This window comes from Cydia splendana, chromosome 11 (genome assembly GCF_910591565.1).
Source record: "Cydia splendana chromosome 11, ilCydSple1.2, whole genome shotgun sequence".
Taxonomy (NCBI): Eukaryota; Metazoa; Arthropoda; class Insecta; order Lepidoptera; family Tortricidae; genus Cydia; species Cydia splendana.
In genome coordinates this window covers 17,930,695-17,951,619 of record NC_085970.1, presented here as the reverse complement: position 1 = coordinate 17,951,619, position 20,925 = coordinate 17,930,695, and the positions used below count along the sequence as shown (strand labels likewise).

Genomic DNA, 20,925 nt, shown 5'->3' with positions numbered 1-20,925 from the left:
TTTCGAATTAAAGTTTCCGATAAAGAAGTACTTTATTTTATTTGATATGTATGCCTATTTTGGTACACTAAGGTACTTTACTTGGTTTACCTCCGACACAAGAGATATGAAATACCTAGTGAGTTTATGTCGCCTGAAGTGGCAATATTAATTTTCGTAGAACTCATTTCTTGATACTTTTTAACTAGAACCAATGGTAATGAGAGTTAGGACTTGGTGCCGTGGCAGCCGCTGCAACTCGGCGCGTGTACACTTGACTTAATGTCTTTGTGAACTGTGTACAGCGTACTTAATTAGGTACGGCTAAAACTGTACTTGCTCATGTGAAACTTAGTTTCGGAATAAATACCAATATAATATGTGCATCATTGTCAATAGATGTTGTCATCAATGTCCAGCATAGGGTAATTCGTTAATAACTAGCCACTGTTTACTAACTGGCCACCCTAAACTAAAGATGAATTTTATTCACCTATAAACAGAATACATTTTAGTATAAGGTCGCTAGTTATTAAAGGGTGGCCAGTTATTGAAGCCTTATACTAAAATATTTTTTAAGGGTGGTCAGTTGTTAGCCGGTGGCTAGTAATTGACGTTTTGCCCTAGTTGCTGTGTTCTGGAATATTTTTGTCACTGCACCACCCACATTAGGATATTTCTGTTTTGTCCTATGGTTGACTAGTAGAGAATGCCTTAAGGCATTAAGTTCGCCTTTTGAACTTATTTTTAGTGTGCAAAAACAAAAGGCTTTTAGGATATTAATAATTATTTTTCTGACTAATTTTCGTATGTTAGGTATCTAAGCAAAATGCCGTGGACATTATGATTAAAGCTTTGTATAAAATAATATGTATAAGTAATTTTTATAGGTACCTAACATACTTATGGTGTTATTCATAAACTCGGTACTGGCCTGAATTAGCTATGAATCGTTTGTTAGCGTTCCGTACCCAAAGGGTAAAAACGGGACACTATTACTAAGACTCCGCCTGTCCGTCCGTCTGTCTGTCACCAGGCTGTATATCTTGTTAACCGTGATAGCTAGACAGTTGAAATTTTCACAGATTTTGTATTTCTGTTGCCGCTATTACAACAAATACTAAACAAAATAAAATTAATATTTAAATGGGGCCCCATATAACAAAGGTGATTTTCTTTTGCCGTTTTTTGAGTAATGGTACGGGACCTTTCGTGCGCGAGTTCTACTAGCACTTGGCCGGTTTTTTATATCTGTCATTTTGACTTATGTAATTGTAAGAAAAGGATAAAACATAATTTAACTAAATCAGGCCCGTAAAGTTTTATGAATAAGGGGGTTATAATTCAAAACTCTTCTAATGCAAGTTAAATTACTACGAGTAAATCGAACCATTTTCACTTTCGATCCAATACGCGAACCAGGAAGATGACCTTAAGAGATTACTAAATGGCAAGTCACATCATACTTACATACTTACACAAGCATTGCAAAATATTACGTAATATTTTGTATAGTTGAATAACAACATTGCAAACAATATTTTTAATACCACGACGGTGGCAAACAAGCGTGCGGCCCGCCTGCATTTAAGCAGCCACTCTACTGGTACACACGCGCGTTGCCGACCCTACAAGCTAACAAGGATTTCTCCTTGGGAGCACTGGAAACCTACAAGTACTCATACTGCTTACACCAATTTTGGTGTCTAGCATGGTATAATAATATACTCCGCCTGGTACTCTATTCCCGTCTTTTCTAGGTCACCTAACTGACACAAGCCTACGTCATCATGCGACAGCGCTATATGATAATATGCGATAGCGCTATATATAGCGGCCATGTTATTGTGACGTAGGCCCGTGTCACTCTGGGAATAGAAGACCATGTTTTATTAGACCATGGTGTCTAGCAGTAGTAGTTGCCGCGCACCGCTACTGAATGGACGCCTATATACTCGCGCTTGGGCTTGTTTCTCTCGTAAATCTCGTAATTGACTCGTTTTGTTAGAGAGTGAACCTTCTGTACCTAGTACCTACTATTATTCGTTTTGTTAGAGAGTGAACCTTCTGTACTGTACATAGTACTATTATTTATTATGTGCCATTAGGAACACAACATTACATAATTTCATTTTCGACTGACCACAAAATGTAATACACACATACATACACACATGTATACATGTTAATACATAGTCTAATAATTCCTTCCATTTACGAAGCTAAAACCCATGGGCACTCGTATTTTCGTTTGTTTAAATAGTATAGGGAATTTTAAATAAATGAACAGTTATATTTAATGGATTATTTATCAGTGTAACATACGCGATGGCAGTCCGAGTCAAACGGTAAAAATCCATTAATACTGTTTATTTGCTGAATAAATAAATCGATTCCAATCCACTAGTATCGGTCACTCATATTAAATAATTTTAAGCACTTCAATTTACTATTCATATTGTATTAAATAACTAGACAGTATGTTTTTAAACTCATGTAGGGTATTTCGCCAGTAACTGGCCACGTTTAGTAACTGGCCGGATTAAACTAAAAATCGGGCAAGTGCGAGTCGGACTCGCGCACGAAGGGTTCCGTACCATACAAAAAAAAAAAAACAAAAAAAAAAGCAAAAAAAAACGGTCACCCATCCAAGTACTGACCACTCCCGACGTTGCTTAACTTTGGTCAAAAATCACGTTTGTTGTATGGGAGCCCCATTTAAATCTTTATTTTATTCTGTTTTTAGTATTTGTTGTTATAGCGGCAACAGAAATACATCATCTGTGAAAATTTCAACTGTCTAGCTATCACGGTTCGTGAGATACAGCCTGGTGACAGACGGACGGACGGACGGACGGACGGACAGCGAAGTCTTAGTAATAGGGTCCCGTTTTACCCTTTGGGTACGGAACCCTAAAAATGAATTCTATTCACCTATAAACAGGATTCATTTTAGTATAAGGTTTCAATAACTGGCCAGCTTTCAATAACTGGCCACCTTATATAGGTACTAATTTAATTATATTTATATGTGAATAGAATACATTTTTGGTTTGGGCCACTTTTAGTAACTGGCCACCCAGTTACTAAAAGTGGCCAGTTACTGGCGAATTACCCTACTCATGTAATTTTGAATTTTTGACGTGTCGCTAAACTTTCTAACACCGTTCACAGAGTCTCGGCTAAATATTTCCTGCAGACTTGCTTCGTGTAAACTCGTAATATTGCAAATACTTAGGTTTAAGCATGAAATTTCGTCATTACGATTTTTGTCTCTGTGCATGTGTTTATAAAAAAAACTATTCTCCACAGGTTTTTAGGTACAGAAACCACTTTGTAAATGTCCCCCGAACTCCGAATTTTTGGACGTTCGAGCTGCAAAATTGCATGGACACATTATGAATCAATTCATTCATAAAGTGACCATGCAATTTTGCGGCTGGGTGTACAAACTGTACATTATAACATATTATAGGTACTTACTTAAGAAATATCGTTTAATGTTGACTCACCTTTGTGTGGCATCTTCCAGAACGCTTCCGCCGCCGTGGTTGGCTCCCGCGGCGGCACCAGCCCGCCGACCAGCGTGGTGGCGGCGTGCGCCGGCGCCGGCCGCCCCCACCCCCCGTGCAGCGCCACCCCGCTGCCTGCCCCCCACACGGAACGATCCGCGACCAGCGCAATGACTGTGTCTTTACGCACTTGTTTTTGACAACCCTGGCCGTATTTACGTACTTATCACCGAATACGCGCTTCTTATTGGCGCACGCTAATTAAATTACGTCACAGGGTTGACACTAAAGTTTAAACGGTCATTGAACGCGGCTTTTCAACTGTTTTTTTCACTTTCGCGCTTCACCTTTGTGACCTGCAAAAGAAAAGCACGATTCAAGGAATTTGTTGACCCTAATGCGGTATTAGACAATCGGATCATCAATCACAATCACTCCTTTGAAGACGACGCCGAACATGCTTCCGTCTTACTTAAACTTAGCTTAGCGCGGTAAGTTAGAGCAGTGCGGGGCGTAATTGCTGAATGATGGTGCTGAATGCAGCGCCATCTATTGTTGCATATCAGGAATAGTTTGGTCGTGAGTCGATTGTAATCGTTGTAATGAACTTAGATGGTATGATAGCCCGTACCACCCAGTCCGAACGGTAGTGATGTCTGTCGATCTGTCGGCCGATTTGTTTGAGTTTTTGTTTGACTGAGACGTTGGCGGCCGCTACTATATGACGGTGCGTTTTAGAATATTGACTAATGAAATTATGAGTGGTCTGTCTGAAGTGATTAGTTGAAAACGATACGTCTAATATTCATAACGCTTCGAAATCAAGCCTTTCTTTAACCAACTACTCGTATGTTCGAATCTAGAGGGTTATGGGTTTTTCGATCTATTTATTACTAAGCAAATTTTAGGTAAATTGATACTTAATGCTAAAATTAGAAAAATATACCTATCACTTATTGTCATTACAATAGAACTATTATATACACGGTGTAACATGAGGAAACCGAATAATTTTAACCACGGATTTCTGAGGTCAAAAGAAGGAAAAAATGTAATATGAGTTTAGGTAAATTTCGGTTAATTTTTTTTTGTTTTGTTTTTCAATTTTTTGAATGTATTTGTACATAAAAAATAAATGTTATTGGTAAACTTGTCACTTAAAATTGATTTTTACATTATTTTTTTCGTAAAACCTACTTTTTGCAAAGTGTTACTTGTCACTTTTTGACATCTATCAATAAGGATATTTAGACTACGTCCCATAGCAGCAACATCACCATCAAAAATGCCTTTTACACTATGTAACAATAAAAACTTGTTTTTTTTTTTAAATTAATACTATCTCTGAAACTAGGCGTATTTCAAAAAAGTTTATAGGACATTTTTGTCTCTAAATATGATAAGTACGGCTACCACCAGTTTTGACATTGACATAACGCTCACGTTTAAGTAACTTACTTTCAATGCATCTCGCTCGTACTCGCATATGCGAGCAATAGTGGAAGCGAGATGTACAGAAAGTAAATTACGTAGACGTGAGCGTTATGTCAATGTTAAAACTGATGGTAGAGGCTCAGGAATATGCTGTTAAAATTATTCGGTTTCCTCATGTTACACCGTGTATACGCCTTTTATAAGACTAGTTTACACGAGTCAAGTTTATATATTATTAGTTATTCGCACTAATAAGTAGGTACAGTCACCAGCAAATGATATGTTACAGTACAAACGCCGCAAAAATATGTGACGCGCTCTTATTGCACTACAAATAAGATCGTGTCAGATATTTTTGCGGCTTTCCTTGTGTAACATATTATTGCTGGTGACTGTACTTACTTACGTAGGTCATAATAATCAAGTTAAATTTACGAGTACAATTTGAGTTTTTGTTACTTATGTATTAGTCTAAGTTTCTAATTTTTCACTGCTATTCCTTTTTTTAATAGTTGGTATAACTATTTTTTTATTAAAAGCTGAAACAGATGTAATATACTAAAGAAGAGCCTTCCAGTGGCGGAGGTTGGTTTCGAACCGGCGTCTTCAAAAACTTATTAAAAAAACACAAGTCAAAATATTTTAATGAACTAAGATAATTTGTCTCAAAAGTTGTGTGTTTATTATATTTTCGATCGATACCAAAACATAGGCCCAACAAATCGCAACCCCGCACTCGATCCGCATTTGATCTTTTCAAGTCCCGGCATCGACTCACTTTGATATGCTCCTACAATGTCGCCGGGTCTGAGTCTAGTCAAAGTGAGTACCTGAGTACACTTGAGCGAAAGTTTGGACACAATTTATTGAGTTTTTTTTGCTAATTGGATTCTGGAGGTGTGGCTTTTTGCGGAGTGGGTTTTAATTGTGAGTTTTAAATAAATAAGAACAGTGGTTTCAGTAAAATCGCCGGTCAAAAACGGAGATGTGTTTTATAAATTTTATGCTCTAATGAAAAAGTTGAGCATGGTGTACGTTACACTAAACTGTTAAATGATAAGTAATCAGTATTATAGAGTTCATAGAGTCCGTCTAAGCTAAATTTGCATCGACTTGTAACAAAGTGAAGGAGTGTCAATGTAAACGTCGTATTTTCATAGACATTTGACATAAGTGATGGCATTGTCACATTTTGTCATTGCTAATGCCATGTAGAGTTGGCTGGATCGAGTTGTAGAGTCATAACATTACACTAGCGTGGTAACGTGCACTGTGTTTTTTCAATCTAAGTATAATCCTAGTGATATAAACAACATGGATAAAGCATTAACTATTCTTTAAAATAAACACAAATTCATGTTAATATTAAATATAGGTACCAATTTGATCAAGAGTACAGTCACCTGCAATAATATGTTACTCTTCGGAGGCCGCAAAAATATCTGACATGATTGAATATTTGTAGAGCAGAGTGTATCACATATTTTTGCGGCCTTCGAAGAGTAACATATTATTGCAGGTGACTGTATATGAACGCAAACATAAAAGTTTCAACCCACCGCCGCCATACTTTCTCCCACAGACTACAGCGGACAGATTCATCACTCGCTATCTCGCGATCGGCGGCCCTTTCATCTGTGGTATCGGGTAACGAAAACTTGTTTCTAATTAGTGTAATTAGTTAGTACAAGTGGACTTGCTGTAAGCGTGCGAAGGGATTTCTGTAAGTTGTGTAGCATTTGAAATATAGGGGCCGGTTTATGCAAAAGTCCACGCAAAGATGACACTACCAAAGGCGGACTTAATGCCTTAATGGACAGACAGGATAATATTAGTAGAATTTTGTTACTAAGACGTTTACGTCTAGGGCTCATTTTCAATTTAAAGCAAACGTTTTTACACCCAGCAAATACCGCATAATTTCACAATCTGCAGACAAACTAAATTCACCTTGGGATCAAAAACGGAATTTCTACGCTAAGTAACGACAGAAAAAACAGTTTTTATACGTAAGTGGCCGTCTGGCTCCGTCAAAGGGAAACCCGCTAAGTCGGTATTTTAAAATTGTGAGTTAGAGATAATGTTGTCGATAGTGAGGTGGAAGGTGGTAAGTGAGATTTTTTTTGGGTGAGTAATTTAATTATGTGTCGAATTTAGGTTATTATTGACGTGGACGCTAAGTATTACAGAAATAGTTATGTAATTATTCGTTGTAATACCTTGAGATTTGAAAAAAAAAACAAAAATCACAAAAACTAAATATATTTGTCCATCATATCACGAAAGTATAAGTTAGTGACTAAATTAAGTATGATTTTTTTGTTGTTTATAGATTTTTGACAAAATATTAAGTTCTTTACAAAAACTATTATTTTCAACGCACGTATTTAAAGACTTCGTTGCCTTAAGTTATATTATACATTTTGTTATAATTTGTTTGTTCTTATTGTTTACATTGATTTGTGGTTATTAGAAGGAAACAAAACGTTACCTATTAGATGTATTAAGTTTATCACTTAAAAAATCACCCCTTATTCATAAAACTGGGGGCTTGTAACTGTATTAGTTAATTTATCTTACAAATACATAAGTCAATGACAGATTAACACAAACGATTAATATCTAGCTAATTCAGACTTGTAGCGCGTTTATGCATAACCCCAATAGTATCCGTTACTTCGCGCCATAGACGAAGAAAACTCCATCCACTTTGAGACGCATTACCATAGGATCGGATGTCTGGTGTGTTCCGCGCACAGCTCATTAGGTTCGCTTTGATTCGGATTCGGCGCAGGTGGGGCTAATGCGCGGTCCTTAGCGGAATGGATGCCAAGAATTTAGTCTGTTTAGTTTTTTTTTTGTGTTTGTGATAGTGGTGCGATCGTGGCCATGTTTAGCGGCGGTGTTGGAACATACCGGTTTATTAAAAGTATTTTTTTTAATTTTTGGTTTTTAAATAGAAATTTTAATAACAATAAAATCACACCTCAAACATAAACAGACTAAGTTACAAATGTCCACGCTAAAAAGTTTATATTATTTTTGCATCAATTTAGCACGACCGTGAGTACCAGGTTTTAGAGACATACCTATATAAATCAAAGTGAACCAAACCCTTAAATTTCACCATACAATCCGCATGCGTGTGTGCTACATACAAAAACATACAAAACATACATCTATTTAGACAAGTGCCCTCCAGTTAAGTTGTAGCGTCAAAGCTCGCTTCCTATTCACGTTTTAAAGGGGGCTTTTATGTCCTACCCACATAATTAATATTACGGCTCTAGAAACATTTTATAAAGCTTTGACATTTCGAGTGACACGCTTTGATATTTGCGTTCATTATTTTTAAATGCGAGAATAGAGTTTTTTTTACTGTTTAGTCTCAAATTCACGGTACATGTACTACATACTACATATTGTGTAATATAATATCATTAATATCTAGTACTATTCAGTAAATGAACATAAAAGTAACTTGACAAAGTAAAATTATAAATGAAAAATATAATTATAGCAAATTTAGACGCCAATTGCAGAAATGATGTAACTCTGTAAAATTATTAAAATTATTGGCACTTTAAAATTAAAGTCTAACGAGGAATTTTTTGTATCTGTCTGTTGTCGTATATTTTATTGATTAAATCTTGCTTTAATGCATACCCGTAGGTACTATTAGGAAAAAAGTTTTCATTCAATGAAAAGGCAAAAATTATTAATTTTAATAACAAAACTTCCGTGAGACACAGACATATTAAATATATTAAATTATTAATTTTATAAAAACATGTTTAATACATATTTTTGAAGATATTTAGATTATTATATTTAATCATAAATATTATAACGTCTTATTTGAATGCTGTCTACCGCACACTTAGCGCTTTAAGCTCTATTAGACGGTCGTCAGAATAGATATAAATGACTATCGCTCGGAGGTTGCGCCGGGCGATTTGTTCCATTGATTCTGCTGACCGAAACCGATAGCAAGTTATTGGAAAATTTACCGACTTTGTGATTAAAGGATACATTTTGCTAACAAAATTTGATGATGTTCAAAGATGTAAAGTAGATAATGTTTTAGGGTTCCGTACCCAAAGGCTAAAAACGGGATCCTATTACTAAGACTCCACTGTCCGACTGTCATTTTATAAATTCTTATGAAAATAACCAAATACTGGTAGTTTCTCAGCCTAAGAAAAAACATGCAAGCATACTAGCAAGTACTTTTTAAGGCTTGTTTTTCTAGTGTCAGCCAGAATAAAGAGAATCTGAGATATAATTTAGTTGGCCAACAATTTCTACTAAGTAAAAAATACAAGAAACATTTTATTAAGTGATCTGTATCGTTATATTTTTTGTACGCTGTACTTTACTTGTGTGTATCACATGCCATTCCTGCTATCTCTACCCGCCGTCTGATTTGTCGGCACGATAAATCAATCGTCCACTATTGTGATGTGTAGAACATCGCCTTTCTACCGGCTACTACTGAATTATATCGTCCGTTTCTAAAAAAACATAAGTCCAAAAACCTTAGAAATAAACTTATGTTGTTTTGGTTCTGCGCCGCGCTTGACCCGTGATCTCGTAGGAATCCGACCCATTCATACTAATGATTCGAGCTCATTTCGCCTTTTTGAATAACGTACTCTATTCAAATATGTTTTAGTCATTTTTTTACAGCCAACATACACTAAACTTAGGAGCTGGTGATTAGGTACTTTGTATGGAATTTAAGGTATTTTATTTAGACGCAGTTAATTTTTACCAGGATGTATTTATTTTATTCAGATAAAATGTTTTTAAAGTTAAAGCAAGAGAAATCTGCAGCGATTTTGATAGCCAACGCAGTGCAAGTCTTATGTATACGTCATAATTTCATAGAAGTTTGACGTTTAAAATAACACTTGTACTGCGTTGGCTACCAAAATCTCTGCAGACTTTTCTTGGTCTAACTCTATTGTGTATTTTTACAGCAATTTTATGCATTTTTTAACAGCTTGCGCTTGGTTAAAGAAATTTACCTTTAACCTTAATTAATCATTTAATACTTCAATTGCTACTGCATTTTAATACTCACAAGTTTAAACCAAATTTGCATAATCAGCTTAACCGTTCGCACGACAGTACAAAACGCTTTTTTATAAAAAGAAGTCACTTACTTTCAAAAACGAAACAAATTAATTGAATAAAAATTATACATTCATCACCGATCCGGCTATTTAAAACACTGCCGGCGTTTGGATCACCAAAAAAAAATGTCACAAATACATGAAAAGCTTTTTACTTAAAAAAGGGTATATCTTAATCCTTATTAAGACCGAAAGGGTGAGGATATTGAGACCTGTTATTTTGAGAAGGATTATTTTTTTGGCTAATAACACTTCGGTATCATATCTGGCCGTAAGACGGGGGCGGCTTCGCTCAGTTTTAAGAAGATTATTTGAACGTACTACATAAAATCATTTCCTTAAGCTGAGCTGGCTTTTAAATTTATTTTTTAGTCTTATACAGAGGAAATCTTAAGTTCAGAGTACGGTTTAATGGAATGAAGTAAATTTGGGCTGAATGATATACCTATTATATATTAAAAGATTGTTATTATTAATACTCTTCCGGCTGATAAAACTATTTCTGTGCGCTTTTCACTAGATAAATAATTGTTTTTTCCTTAAATTATTGCTAAAAGTTATGATGTCCAACTGGTACGACGGTTTTAATTCCTTTACTTAGTTTACTTTAATCATAATATCATAATTATGGCTAAGTTCTCATAAATCATCAAAAATGAATCTTTAATTAATTGACAAAAAATCAGATGCCAATATGGTAGGAAATGCCAAACAGGGATTAGTGTCAAAAATTAAGACCCTCAACTTCAAAATGACATCGATTACTTAACACTAAAATGTCACATTACACGCCGTTCACAACTTCACACATTTAGCCGTGTAATGACAGTGAGAGCGCAACTGTCAATGGTTATGTCTCTCTTTGTCAAAAAATGTCATTAATATGACAAAAAAAATGTCAAAAGTGCCGATTCCCCTCTGAGTTGTTATAATGCGTGTCAACACTTGAAGAGAGTTTGAAATAAATAATAGTCCTGTGAATGAATGTGCTTGTCGGCACGCTTGACTTGACATCACTCGATTTATTGATTTTTATACATTTTATGGCGTTCTTTGATGTCAAGTACAAATAAGTTTATTTGTGTTGACTCCAGACACTAAGTATTACTTTTATTATATTTCAAGTAGTTCACTCGTTAACCATATTTTCTCTTAAATTAAAAAACACTTGATTAATATTTTAATCAAATGAGTTTTTTTAAAGTTTTTGAATCGTATTTTATTAGTTATCTCTTCGTTTTTAAATAATAAAATCGATAACCAATACTAGTTTAGATTGAAAGTACAGAAAAAAAAAATATCCCATAATTTTCTCAATATAAAATGCCTAAATACAACATTTTCGGTCCTACATCCATTTAAATTCAGCAATAAAAAAAATCTATTGTGAGATTTGTGAGTTGCGACCGGCCGTCCACCATTGTGTCCCAAGTATCGCTTACCGCAAAAATTATTTGCTGCCAACAATGCTCTCGAGATCTCTATTTAACGAAATTACAAATTTCGGACTTACACGCTTTCATGGCGGTGGGATCAAAGTCGTCAGATGTATCTTCAATTGACGTTTTTCGTTTGTTTGCTTTGGGTCGATATTTTTTTTATTCAGTTTTGTTGCGTATAAATGTTGCCGATGGAATTTTTATTTTTTGAATATATTTCTACGTTTGTGTATTAATCGAACCTTGTTAAAAAGATTAATCTCATTCAATTAATAAATTTAATTCATTATTTATTTATTCTAGTTCGATTGAATGTGTAATTAGGCATGTTTTATCTTTTTTTTTTATATAAGTAGGAATGTTTTCAGAAATATTCTTTCATAGTTTCAATATTTTTAGATACTGGTTAGTATTTTTTTTGGTACAAACCAGCATATTTTTACTATTTTATTTAAAATGTTTCATTCTATACATAAACAGTTTTAAACGTAGAAAACCTATAACCGAAATTTTAAGGAATTAAGTGAAAAGTTACCCTTAGTAAGTTATACCGCGTTTAATCTCCTCAGATAACTTTTAAAATAAAATATCAAATTACAGAAAAAAAACACAATAACGCCAAATGTTTACTTTTACAAATTATCTATAACAATACGTATTTTATTTCAATTTCGGGTAACGCCAACCTTTGGCTCAAACTAAAATATCGGATTACAGATAGGGATAAAGTTTTTTTTTATTGGAACAGGTAGCTTTTGTACATCAATTATATATAAATTTGTTGATAGTATTTCAGTTTTACTTTCATTTGTAATTGTAATTTTTGTTTTGGAGTTCGGAATGTTTTCCATATTTTAATAAAATGGAAAATGATCATGATGATTTTAGTCTAGGCATTAATATTGTTTGTTATATTTGCTTCAAAATTAAATTCCTAGCTTTTACTTTATACTTAATTAACAACCACTATTATGAAGTACCTATTTTTTTTGTTAATATTGAGTTTTTAATAGTAGAGACGGCGTAACACAAGGTAGAGCCAAATAAAACTTTTATTATTGCAATATAAATCTTATAAAAAAACGTTTAGATTTTTGTAATAATAAATGCTTATGTTTCTTAAATTATTCCGATAATTAATTTTAATTACTTAACGGTCTTGTTTTACGATGCATTCTTGATGAAAAGTCTGAAAACTCTATTGAGACTTCCTAACCTCAAAACAGGTTTTAAATTAAAGCCGATGACACTTAAACTTCCTACTTCAGTCGATACATCAATGACTTAGGTATCCTAGATGACCTAAACTTAAGACCTAACCCAAAACACTAAAAATCAAGAACCACCTACCTCAAATCTCACTAACAGTCCAACACAAACACAAACATCACAGTCAATAAAACCTTACGGTTTCTCAATGGTCACTGTAGCGTAACCCTAATGCCCTAAAGTATTGGGTGAGAAATAACCCGCCAACCGTTCACGATGTCACGGCTGGCTAGCGACTGGCCCAGCCATCTGATTCCAAGTCAGCCGTGTGAGCATCGGGGGGGCGGGGCCTGTTCCTAGGGTGGGTGCACGCACACACTCAAACGCACACTAGTGAGGCGCACACAGACGTTGTTGGCGCGCTGTATGGACGTCTTGAGAATTTGACAATGCTGCCGATTGTACTGTTTTATGATTTTTGGAAATTGGAAATGGCTGGGAAGTGCTGTTTTTGAGTTTTACTGAAATTCGGGTTTATTGCTAATTTACGTGTTCGTTTGTTTTAAAAGTGTTTACTTGGTCCCTACTTAAAAAAAGCTGTAACTTACCTAAATATATGTATACTTACAATAAAATCGTATTCAGACGGGTCTCTATTGTTTCCCAAAAAGTTTTAAGTCATAATGTATTGTTTGCCCGCATTTTCGTTAGTCATAATTTATTTGGTTCAGAAACGCGTCACTTTTCAGGATTGCCATAAAACAAACCTAACCTAACCTAATAACCTGTCTATAGGATGACCTTACGAAAATCCTGAAAGGTTAACGGTTTCAGTTTTATGACTCACGATAATATGACAAACAATACATTATGACTTAAAACTTTATGGGAAGCAAAGGGACCCCGTGTTCAGACATTTGTGAGCGCCTTGACCGCTCCGATATATCTGATGACGACTGTACTAAAGGACCGCAGGTAGGTATTTATGAATTTCCACCAAACGACACGAACAACTTTTTACGTTGGTTGCTTTTCTCTGAAATTCTTAATATTTTTTTTAGCAAATAGTTGGCGTCGCTAATATTTATGAAAGATCATTAAATTATACACGGAATAATGACACTGTTGATTACTTATCATTTTCATTTTTTGTAATTTTTAAGGCCCATACAGAGACAGCGGGACGACTTAGACACCTTCATCAGTAACTGGCCGGGAAAAACGGGCCTTTGCCCAGCAGTGGGACACTATAACAGGCTAAGAAAAAAAAATGTAACCTTCAGTGCGTACTCTTAGACCAGCTTACCTTACGTGTCTTCCTGTAGGTATACGTCTTTCTGAAGTCAGTCGTAAAGTTTACAGTCTCGGTTACGGTCTACGTTAAAGCCCGTAAAAGGTTTCGTTAGCAGGAACATTAACGAACCGTCATTTGGCTTATGGCTAGTCGTATAAGTTTAGATTGTCTTATTCAAAAATCTTGCTCATTGAACCCTGAAACGTCAGACTATATTAGGGTTTAGACCGTTCCTGGGGTAGGAACAGGAGAGTGAACATTTAACGGGTTAAATAAAAATATGAGGTTAGTTTAAACCTTAAAGCGTATGTTATTGTAAACCTATTATGCAGATCGAGCCTTTTCGCTTAGCTTTATAATAGGAAAAAGTCGTATGTTACAACTAATAAACCGGTATGCAGATACGCGTTTTTCACAACACGCTAGAGTAGGAAGGTAGTTTTAATTCTATCAACTCTTAGAACAAAAGTGCCGTATTCGAACTTCAAGATGTTCACAAGAGACGACACGTACTAGATCCATTCTAGATACGTTATAGTTTAGATATCAACTAGTTCTCTTTTGCAGCGCAATTCGGGCAACCAATGTCACTTTTACGTTAGATAGAGTAAGATATCTATTAGATGTGAATTGGATCTCTAAGTCATACCCTGTGGAAATCGTTCAACAGTATCTCCAGAATCGCGCAAATGTCAAATTTGACAGGTTAGATCTTAAACATATCGTTATCGTATCTTGGTGATGTCTAAAAGATGTCTAATAGGTCTATTTCAAAATCCGAATCGGGCCCAAAGTCGTGTGAAGTCGTATGCTACTATCAGACTTTTTTCGCAACACGGTGCTCACGGTGGAGTCTTAGAACCGGTACAGACGGATTGCAACCCGACTGCAACTTGTATGGGAACTGCACGCCGACGTTGCAGTTGGCGCGCAGTCGGCGTGCAGTTCCCATACAAATTGCAGTCCGTCTGTATCGACCCCTACTGTCCGATTCGAACTTTAAGATACGTCAATAAATAGATCTAGAAACGATATGGATTAGATGTGTCAGTGTCAAAAGTGACGTTATTGTTAGAAGAAACTGAAAAGACACTGACATATCTAATCCATATCGTTTCTGGATCTATTAATTGACGTATCTTGAAGTTCGAATCGGGCCGTTAGTTCTTTCCGCTAATGAACTCGACAGGCAAGTATAAGCTAAGTAATTACTCGGAATGAGTCGGGTGAGGCTTTCATTGATTTTTTCGACGCGAAAATATAAAGGGGTTTGTGTAATTTCACTACTTTAAGTAGGATAAACTATTTAAACAGTTTTAGGGTGAACTTGCATTATATTTGATTCTTGGCGAAGTTGGTTAGAGTTAACAGGATTTCTACCAATTTAGTTGTTTCATTTTAGTTGCAATTGTGTAAACTTCTAAATTTTAATTTTGTAGCTTGCATAAAACCGTGGTGACCGAAATATAGCACTCTAGAGTTACAATCTCTCTATTTCTGCTATTTTTTAATGTACTTATGATTTAATTGTCAAAAAACATAAGGTAGAGTCGGTGCGGAATATCGAGATAAGAGTCGTATAATATACCTAAGGGAACGAATACATTCTATGACTCTTCTTTTTCCGCACGACACTATTGACCGACAAGAAAGTGTAGAAATTAAAAAGTGGCAACGTCGTAGTGTCGTCACCGTTTTCTTAGATGGATTTGAAAGAGACGACACTCCGATCTTGCCACTTTTTAATTTCTACAATTTCTTGGCGGTCTATATGAAAAGGAAGTTAAATTTAAATCATAAAAATAAACAACTGCAAGTATTTTTAATATAATTTGTTTTAATAATTGTCTGTGCCAAAAATCTCTCACGCCACGCCATTAACATTGTAACGCCACGCACAATTATTGCACAAAACTTAATCATGTCGTTACTAGCATTACGCCGATTTACTACTAAAACTACACAATATTATACCTTATATTTATAGTATTAGGGGATAACATTGCTAGAACGAATACCCTTTTAGCTTAGTTGCAGTCGGTTAAAAATCAACAGACGCAACAAAGGCGACACGCGGCCGTCGTCACGGGTGTCTCTTATATTATTCTCTCCCCATACCGTGACTTCAAAAAGACCAGTATAAAACACGACCTTGAGCTCCTTAATAACTACTCTAAATCATAGCTCACACTTAAACTGGCCCATTTAAGCGTGCTGGAACTCCAATAAGAACAACATCATTCCAAGCCCTAATTCGCGCCCCTAAATCGCAAGGTCGCATGTGACCGCGCTCTAAAAGCACATCCGACATTGTGAGTGCAAGTAGACGCAATGTCGGCCTTATTTCACGCTCGCTACTTACCCATTGTGATATTCGCGATACTGTGTCATGGTTTTCGATGCGGCTGGTTGGTATGATTGAGTTGTTATTTTTTTTGTTAATAAATTATGAAATGAAATGAAAATCTTTATTTCAGGCAACTAATGGCCCATACATAAATACCTTAAAACTAGCATACATATTATATAAAAATATATTTTATAACTAAACTTTAAAAAACTAAACACTACATATCACATTATGGCTGCGATGCATTACGCAACCCCGCAGTGTCAGGGAGCCGGCCGCGGAACCGCCGAAACTTGACACCCTTCGGCCAAAACTCCTCCTTGGTGAAGGTCGCTAGATGGTCAGTCGGAACGCTCACCACAAACGAATTAAAATTCGCATTGTGTCGAGATTCCAACTTCGCGACCCTCAGGATGAATCCGGTCTTCGTTTTCACATACTTTACGATGTCATCGACCTTCGTAAGGTAATGTAGACGGGACACATACAGCAGCGTCGACGGTGTTGCAGGACGCAGCAAATGGTTCGGTCCAGTCGGTGCGGTACCACACTGATTCTGACGAGCCGGTTTTCTTCTCTTCTCCACCTTCTTGAAACCGTCCTCGTCACATCGCGACTCCCTTAGAGTCAGCTGTGATTGGTCCTTGTGAACAGGATCACGAAGGCTCTGCACCCCTTTCTTCGGCCGCTGCTTAGGCTTGGACACAGCAGGCGGCTTAGCGGCAGTACAAATGCACAGCGCGCTTAACTACAAATGTTCTATAGTAATATTACAGGGTCCAATCGAAAACTTAGCCCTACGTAAAATTTCAAATCCATAATAGATAGTTCTCATCTTTGAACTGAGCTTCAGTTAACCGTGTTATTATCAGTCATCGTAAATGTTATAGCATTTTTGGTGCAGCGGAGTGGTGTTAACGGAATTGGTATAGTTAATTCCAACAGAAATGGTAAATTAAGGTTAATATTAACGTAATTAACGCTAATTAATCATTAGCTTCGAAATTGTTTATACCAATTCCGTTAACACCACTCCGCTGCACCGAAAATGCTAATAATTTACGATGTCTGGTTATTATAGCCTAAAACTGACCCTCAAATCAATTAAATCACTAAAACCCTAAGATAATTGACTGCTTGCAATTCATTACTTCACCCAATTTCATTTTCCACGGTCTACAAATACTAAACAACAATAACAATGTAACAAAACGTTAAAAAACGTCTTAAGAACAATCCGTTGGTACAAAATAAGTTAAATAAGTCCGCCGATGCGTAAATTAAACGCAAAGAATATAAAGAATTTTGGTCTAAGGGACAACCCGCTGTGGTACTATACATTGTTCTTAGACAAACACTTTCTTTATAAAAAGTATTATTTATTTTTTATACGTCATTGTGCAGGGTTTTCGAGCTTGACTTGATATGAGTAGAAATTTAAAATTAGCGCAAGTTCCATTGTTGGTGCGATTTTATCGAAGTTGCGTTGTTTGGAAAACATAAAACTTTTGACCTTATGGTGTGGAGTATTGATCTTGATTTTGTTATCAAAGAAAAAATTGGAAAAAATTAAATAGGAATAATACACTAGATTATTTATAATTCGGAGTACATTATTATATAGGTACTCTACCAAGCATCGGTTTTTTGCAAAAACTTCGAAATAACCATATTTTTCAAATTATTCTATACTCGAATATAGGACTGTGTTTTTAGGTAACGACTTCGTATAATTAGATTGCCCAATTAGAAATGCAATAATTAACAACGAACGAAAAAATACCGTTTTCGTTCCCATACAAAAAATACCGGTATCGGATCCCTGTACTCTACAGTAGATTCAATCACGTAAGTGTTAGGTATGGGTATGGGTAGGTATTAAAATGTTTTAAGATCAAAAACGTTAGGGAAAATCGGCGTTTTCTTCTTCTACATATACCTATGCGTAATTCTTACGCCCTCTTGCGTGCACTAAGCGGGGTTAACAAATTGTGGTTATACCAGTACAATTTGACACACTGGGTTAACGGTTTAACTGCTTAACCCCGGGTTAGTGGGTGCAAGTGGGCCTTAGTGAGATATCCCCAGGTTTTGATGTATTTTCGACTTATAATTTTCTATCGAGATGACTTTTTGGTATTTCTGTAACTATTTACTTATTTAGTTTATGTTTCTAGCAGTCAAATTCGCTTTGATTCAATGTCATAAGTAGAATTGGATCGCAAATACTTTGATTACAAATTGACCTAAACGTACCTCATTTTAACCTATAATTTCTAAACGCATCCCATAAATGTACCAGGCGATCATGAACGCAGCAGAGCCAGCAGTCAGCTAGCAATACAACCCCATAGTATCATTGCCACTGACCTATTTTGAACTTTATTACCATGACTTAAGGTCTATCTATGAGGTATGGGTATATTGGGTATAGTACGCGCAGCTGCCGCGTCTTACACGCATCGCCGCACGCGCTGGGATGTGCTTTGTGCACGCCGATAGGCGAGAGTGGCCCAAGGGATGAGAGGAAGAGGTGAACATTGGGGCAACTTTGAAAGCGGGATAAATTTGAAAATACCAAATCTGCTAAACCAGAACTACTTCGTAATTTACCAACACTTGCGCTCACGGAACATATTAATAAGGTACTTTGTTATTATAGGCCTTGTTTATCATGGCATCTTGTTCAGGTACTGTTGTCACAATAGAAAGTGCTTCTAGCACAGAATAAATAATAGTACTAGGTACAGAAGACTCACTCTCTAACAAAACGCGTCTGATACGATCAGCACAGATATGGCCACTAGGTGGCGACAGCGCCGCTTATGACTTTCCCCAAAATTGGTGTGGAACGGATGTACTTTTAGCTACCTGTAGCAAAGCGACGAAATCGCGGAGTGAGCCACGCCTGCTTCTAGTTTAGTACATATTTGGAATTAACAAAACTACCTCGCTTTCAAAGTTCCATTGCATCTTATGTAACGAGCGACAAGTGATTTATATCATTAATGTACAGTACAGTACAGAACGTACCTATATTTACCTATACGCTCTGTATCGTACCTGGTTCAGCAGATCTCAATTGCAGTGCAGCGAGGGAATACTACAGGCCTTATGGGTACTTGTGAGCCAGGTACGATGCAGGGTGAAGGCGCATATTAGACGTTTAGTTTATTAATTCAAAGTTTTAAATTGTATGTTATTTATTAATTTATTATTAATGTTTGTTACCTATATCTTAAAGTGAATAGGCAAAAATCTCTGGCATTGAGTGAACGAGCTTGACGACTCGACTCCCAAATTACGATTCCGTGATGTATGATCTGCTACGCACAACATCGACAATTATACACATCTGCGTATAATTATTGTGGCTGTATAAATATTTACTAGGTACTTCCGCTGTAGGTATCATATACCTTAGGTATGATAGGGATAGAGATAAGTTGTCCGCTCCCTCTTATGACTTGGTCCACCATAGTGCATTAAAAAAGGATGTGCGTTTTCACCGATAGGTTACAGATTAGCGTCAATCGTTCCGCATACGCGGCTTGTGCGGTTTTAGATCGCGGCCTTCGATCGGCGGATTAGGTGTGTGACACGCCTTATGACGCTTTTGCAAAGGTGTAGGATAGTTTTGAGGTGCTGGTTTGAAAATAACAGTTGTAGGAAAAAGTTTTTAGGTTAAGATTTTGGGGAAAACTTAAGGCATTCAGGATCCGAAACTAAGACGACAATCGTAAACTAGAGCATGAACGGAAACTAGCACAATGACCCTATATTATAATTATACAAACGCCAATCGGAAAGTATTAGAGTCCATCAGAGCTAACTAACTAACGTCTAAGTAACTTCATTTTTTTTAATATAGGTATAGGATAATTTTACACATATCGACCTAGTCCCACAGTAAGCTCAATAAGGCTTGTATTGTGTGTACACATATTTACAAATACTAATACACATAGAAAACATCCATAACTCAGGAACAAATATTTGTGATGAACACACAAATAAATGCCCTTACCAGGATTCGAACCCGGGAGCTCCGTTAACTTTGCACCGTTTTGAACAGAAAAAAGTGAGGGAATAGGTTATAAACGTCATATTTTCATAGAAAAGTGACATTCATGGTGTAGATAAAACTCTCAAATGAAATAAATTAAAACAGCCTTGTCATATATTAATATCGTCTCGATGATTTAATTAACTCTTATATAAGAAACAATGTATTCATACCCCAGGCCAGTGTTAATATTCCCCTTACAACGATTACATATTCAGTTCTTTATTTATGAATTTATTACGAGGGTACATATAATTAATATTGTAAATTCGTTCGTCGCATTGTTTTTGTGTGGCGGACCGTGTAAGGGAGTTTTTGTATCTTGTTTGATGTAGTTAAGGGTCTAAGTTAGATTGTGGTCTGTGAGCTTATTTATTTTTTGTTTACTAAATTAATTAATAAGTAGGTACTTAGTGGAATTCAAATTTGAAAAAAGTATAACGTATTTTAATAATTTAACAGAGTTCGGTTTTAAATTTAAAATACAATATAAGTGTAGGTACT

General features: G+C 35.9%; 1 protein-coding gene across 3 annotated transcripts in view; it reads right to left on the bottom strand.

Annotated features, from left to right (window-relative positions):
* The window catches only part of LOC134794909 (paired box protein Pax-6), a 76,679-nt gene extending 73,076 nt beyond the window's left edge, over positions 1 to 3,603 (bottom strand). For all 3 annotated transcript variants that reach the window (XM_063766760.1, XM_063766761.1, XM_063766759.1), the window contains exon 1: positions 3,492 to 3,603. In XM_063766760.1, coding sequence (XP_063622830.1) covers positions 3,492 to 3,504 — 13 coding nt within the window. In that variant the 5' untranslated portion in view covers positions 3,505 to 3,603. The remainder of the gene's footprint in view (positions 1 to 3,491) is intronic.
* Positions 3,604 to 20,925: the final 17,322 nt, after the last annotated feature.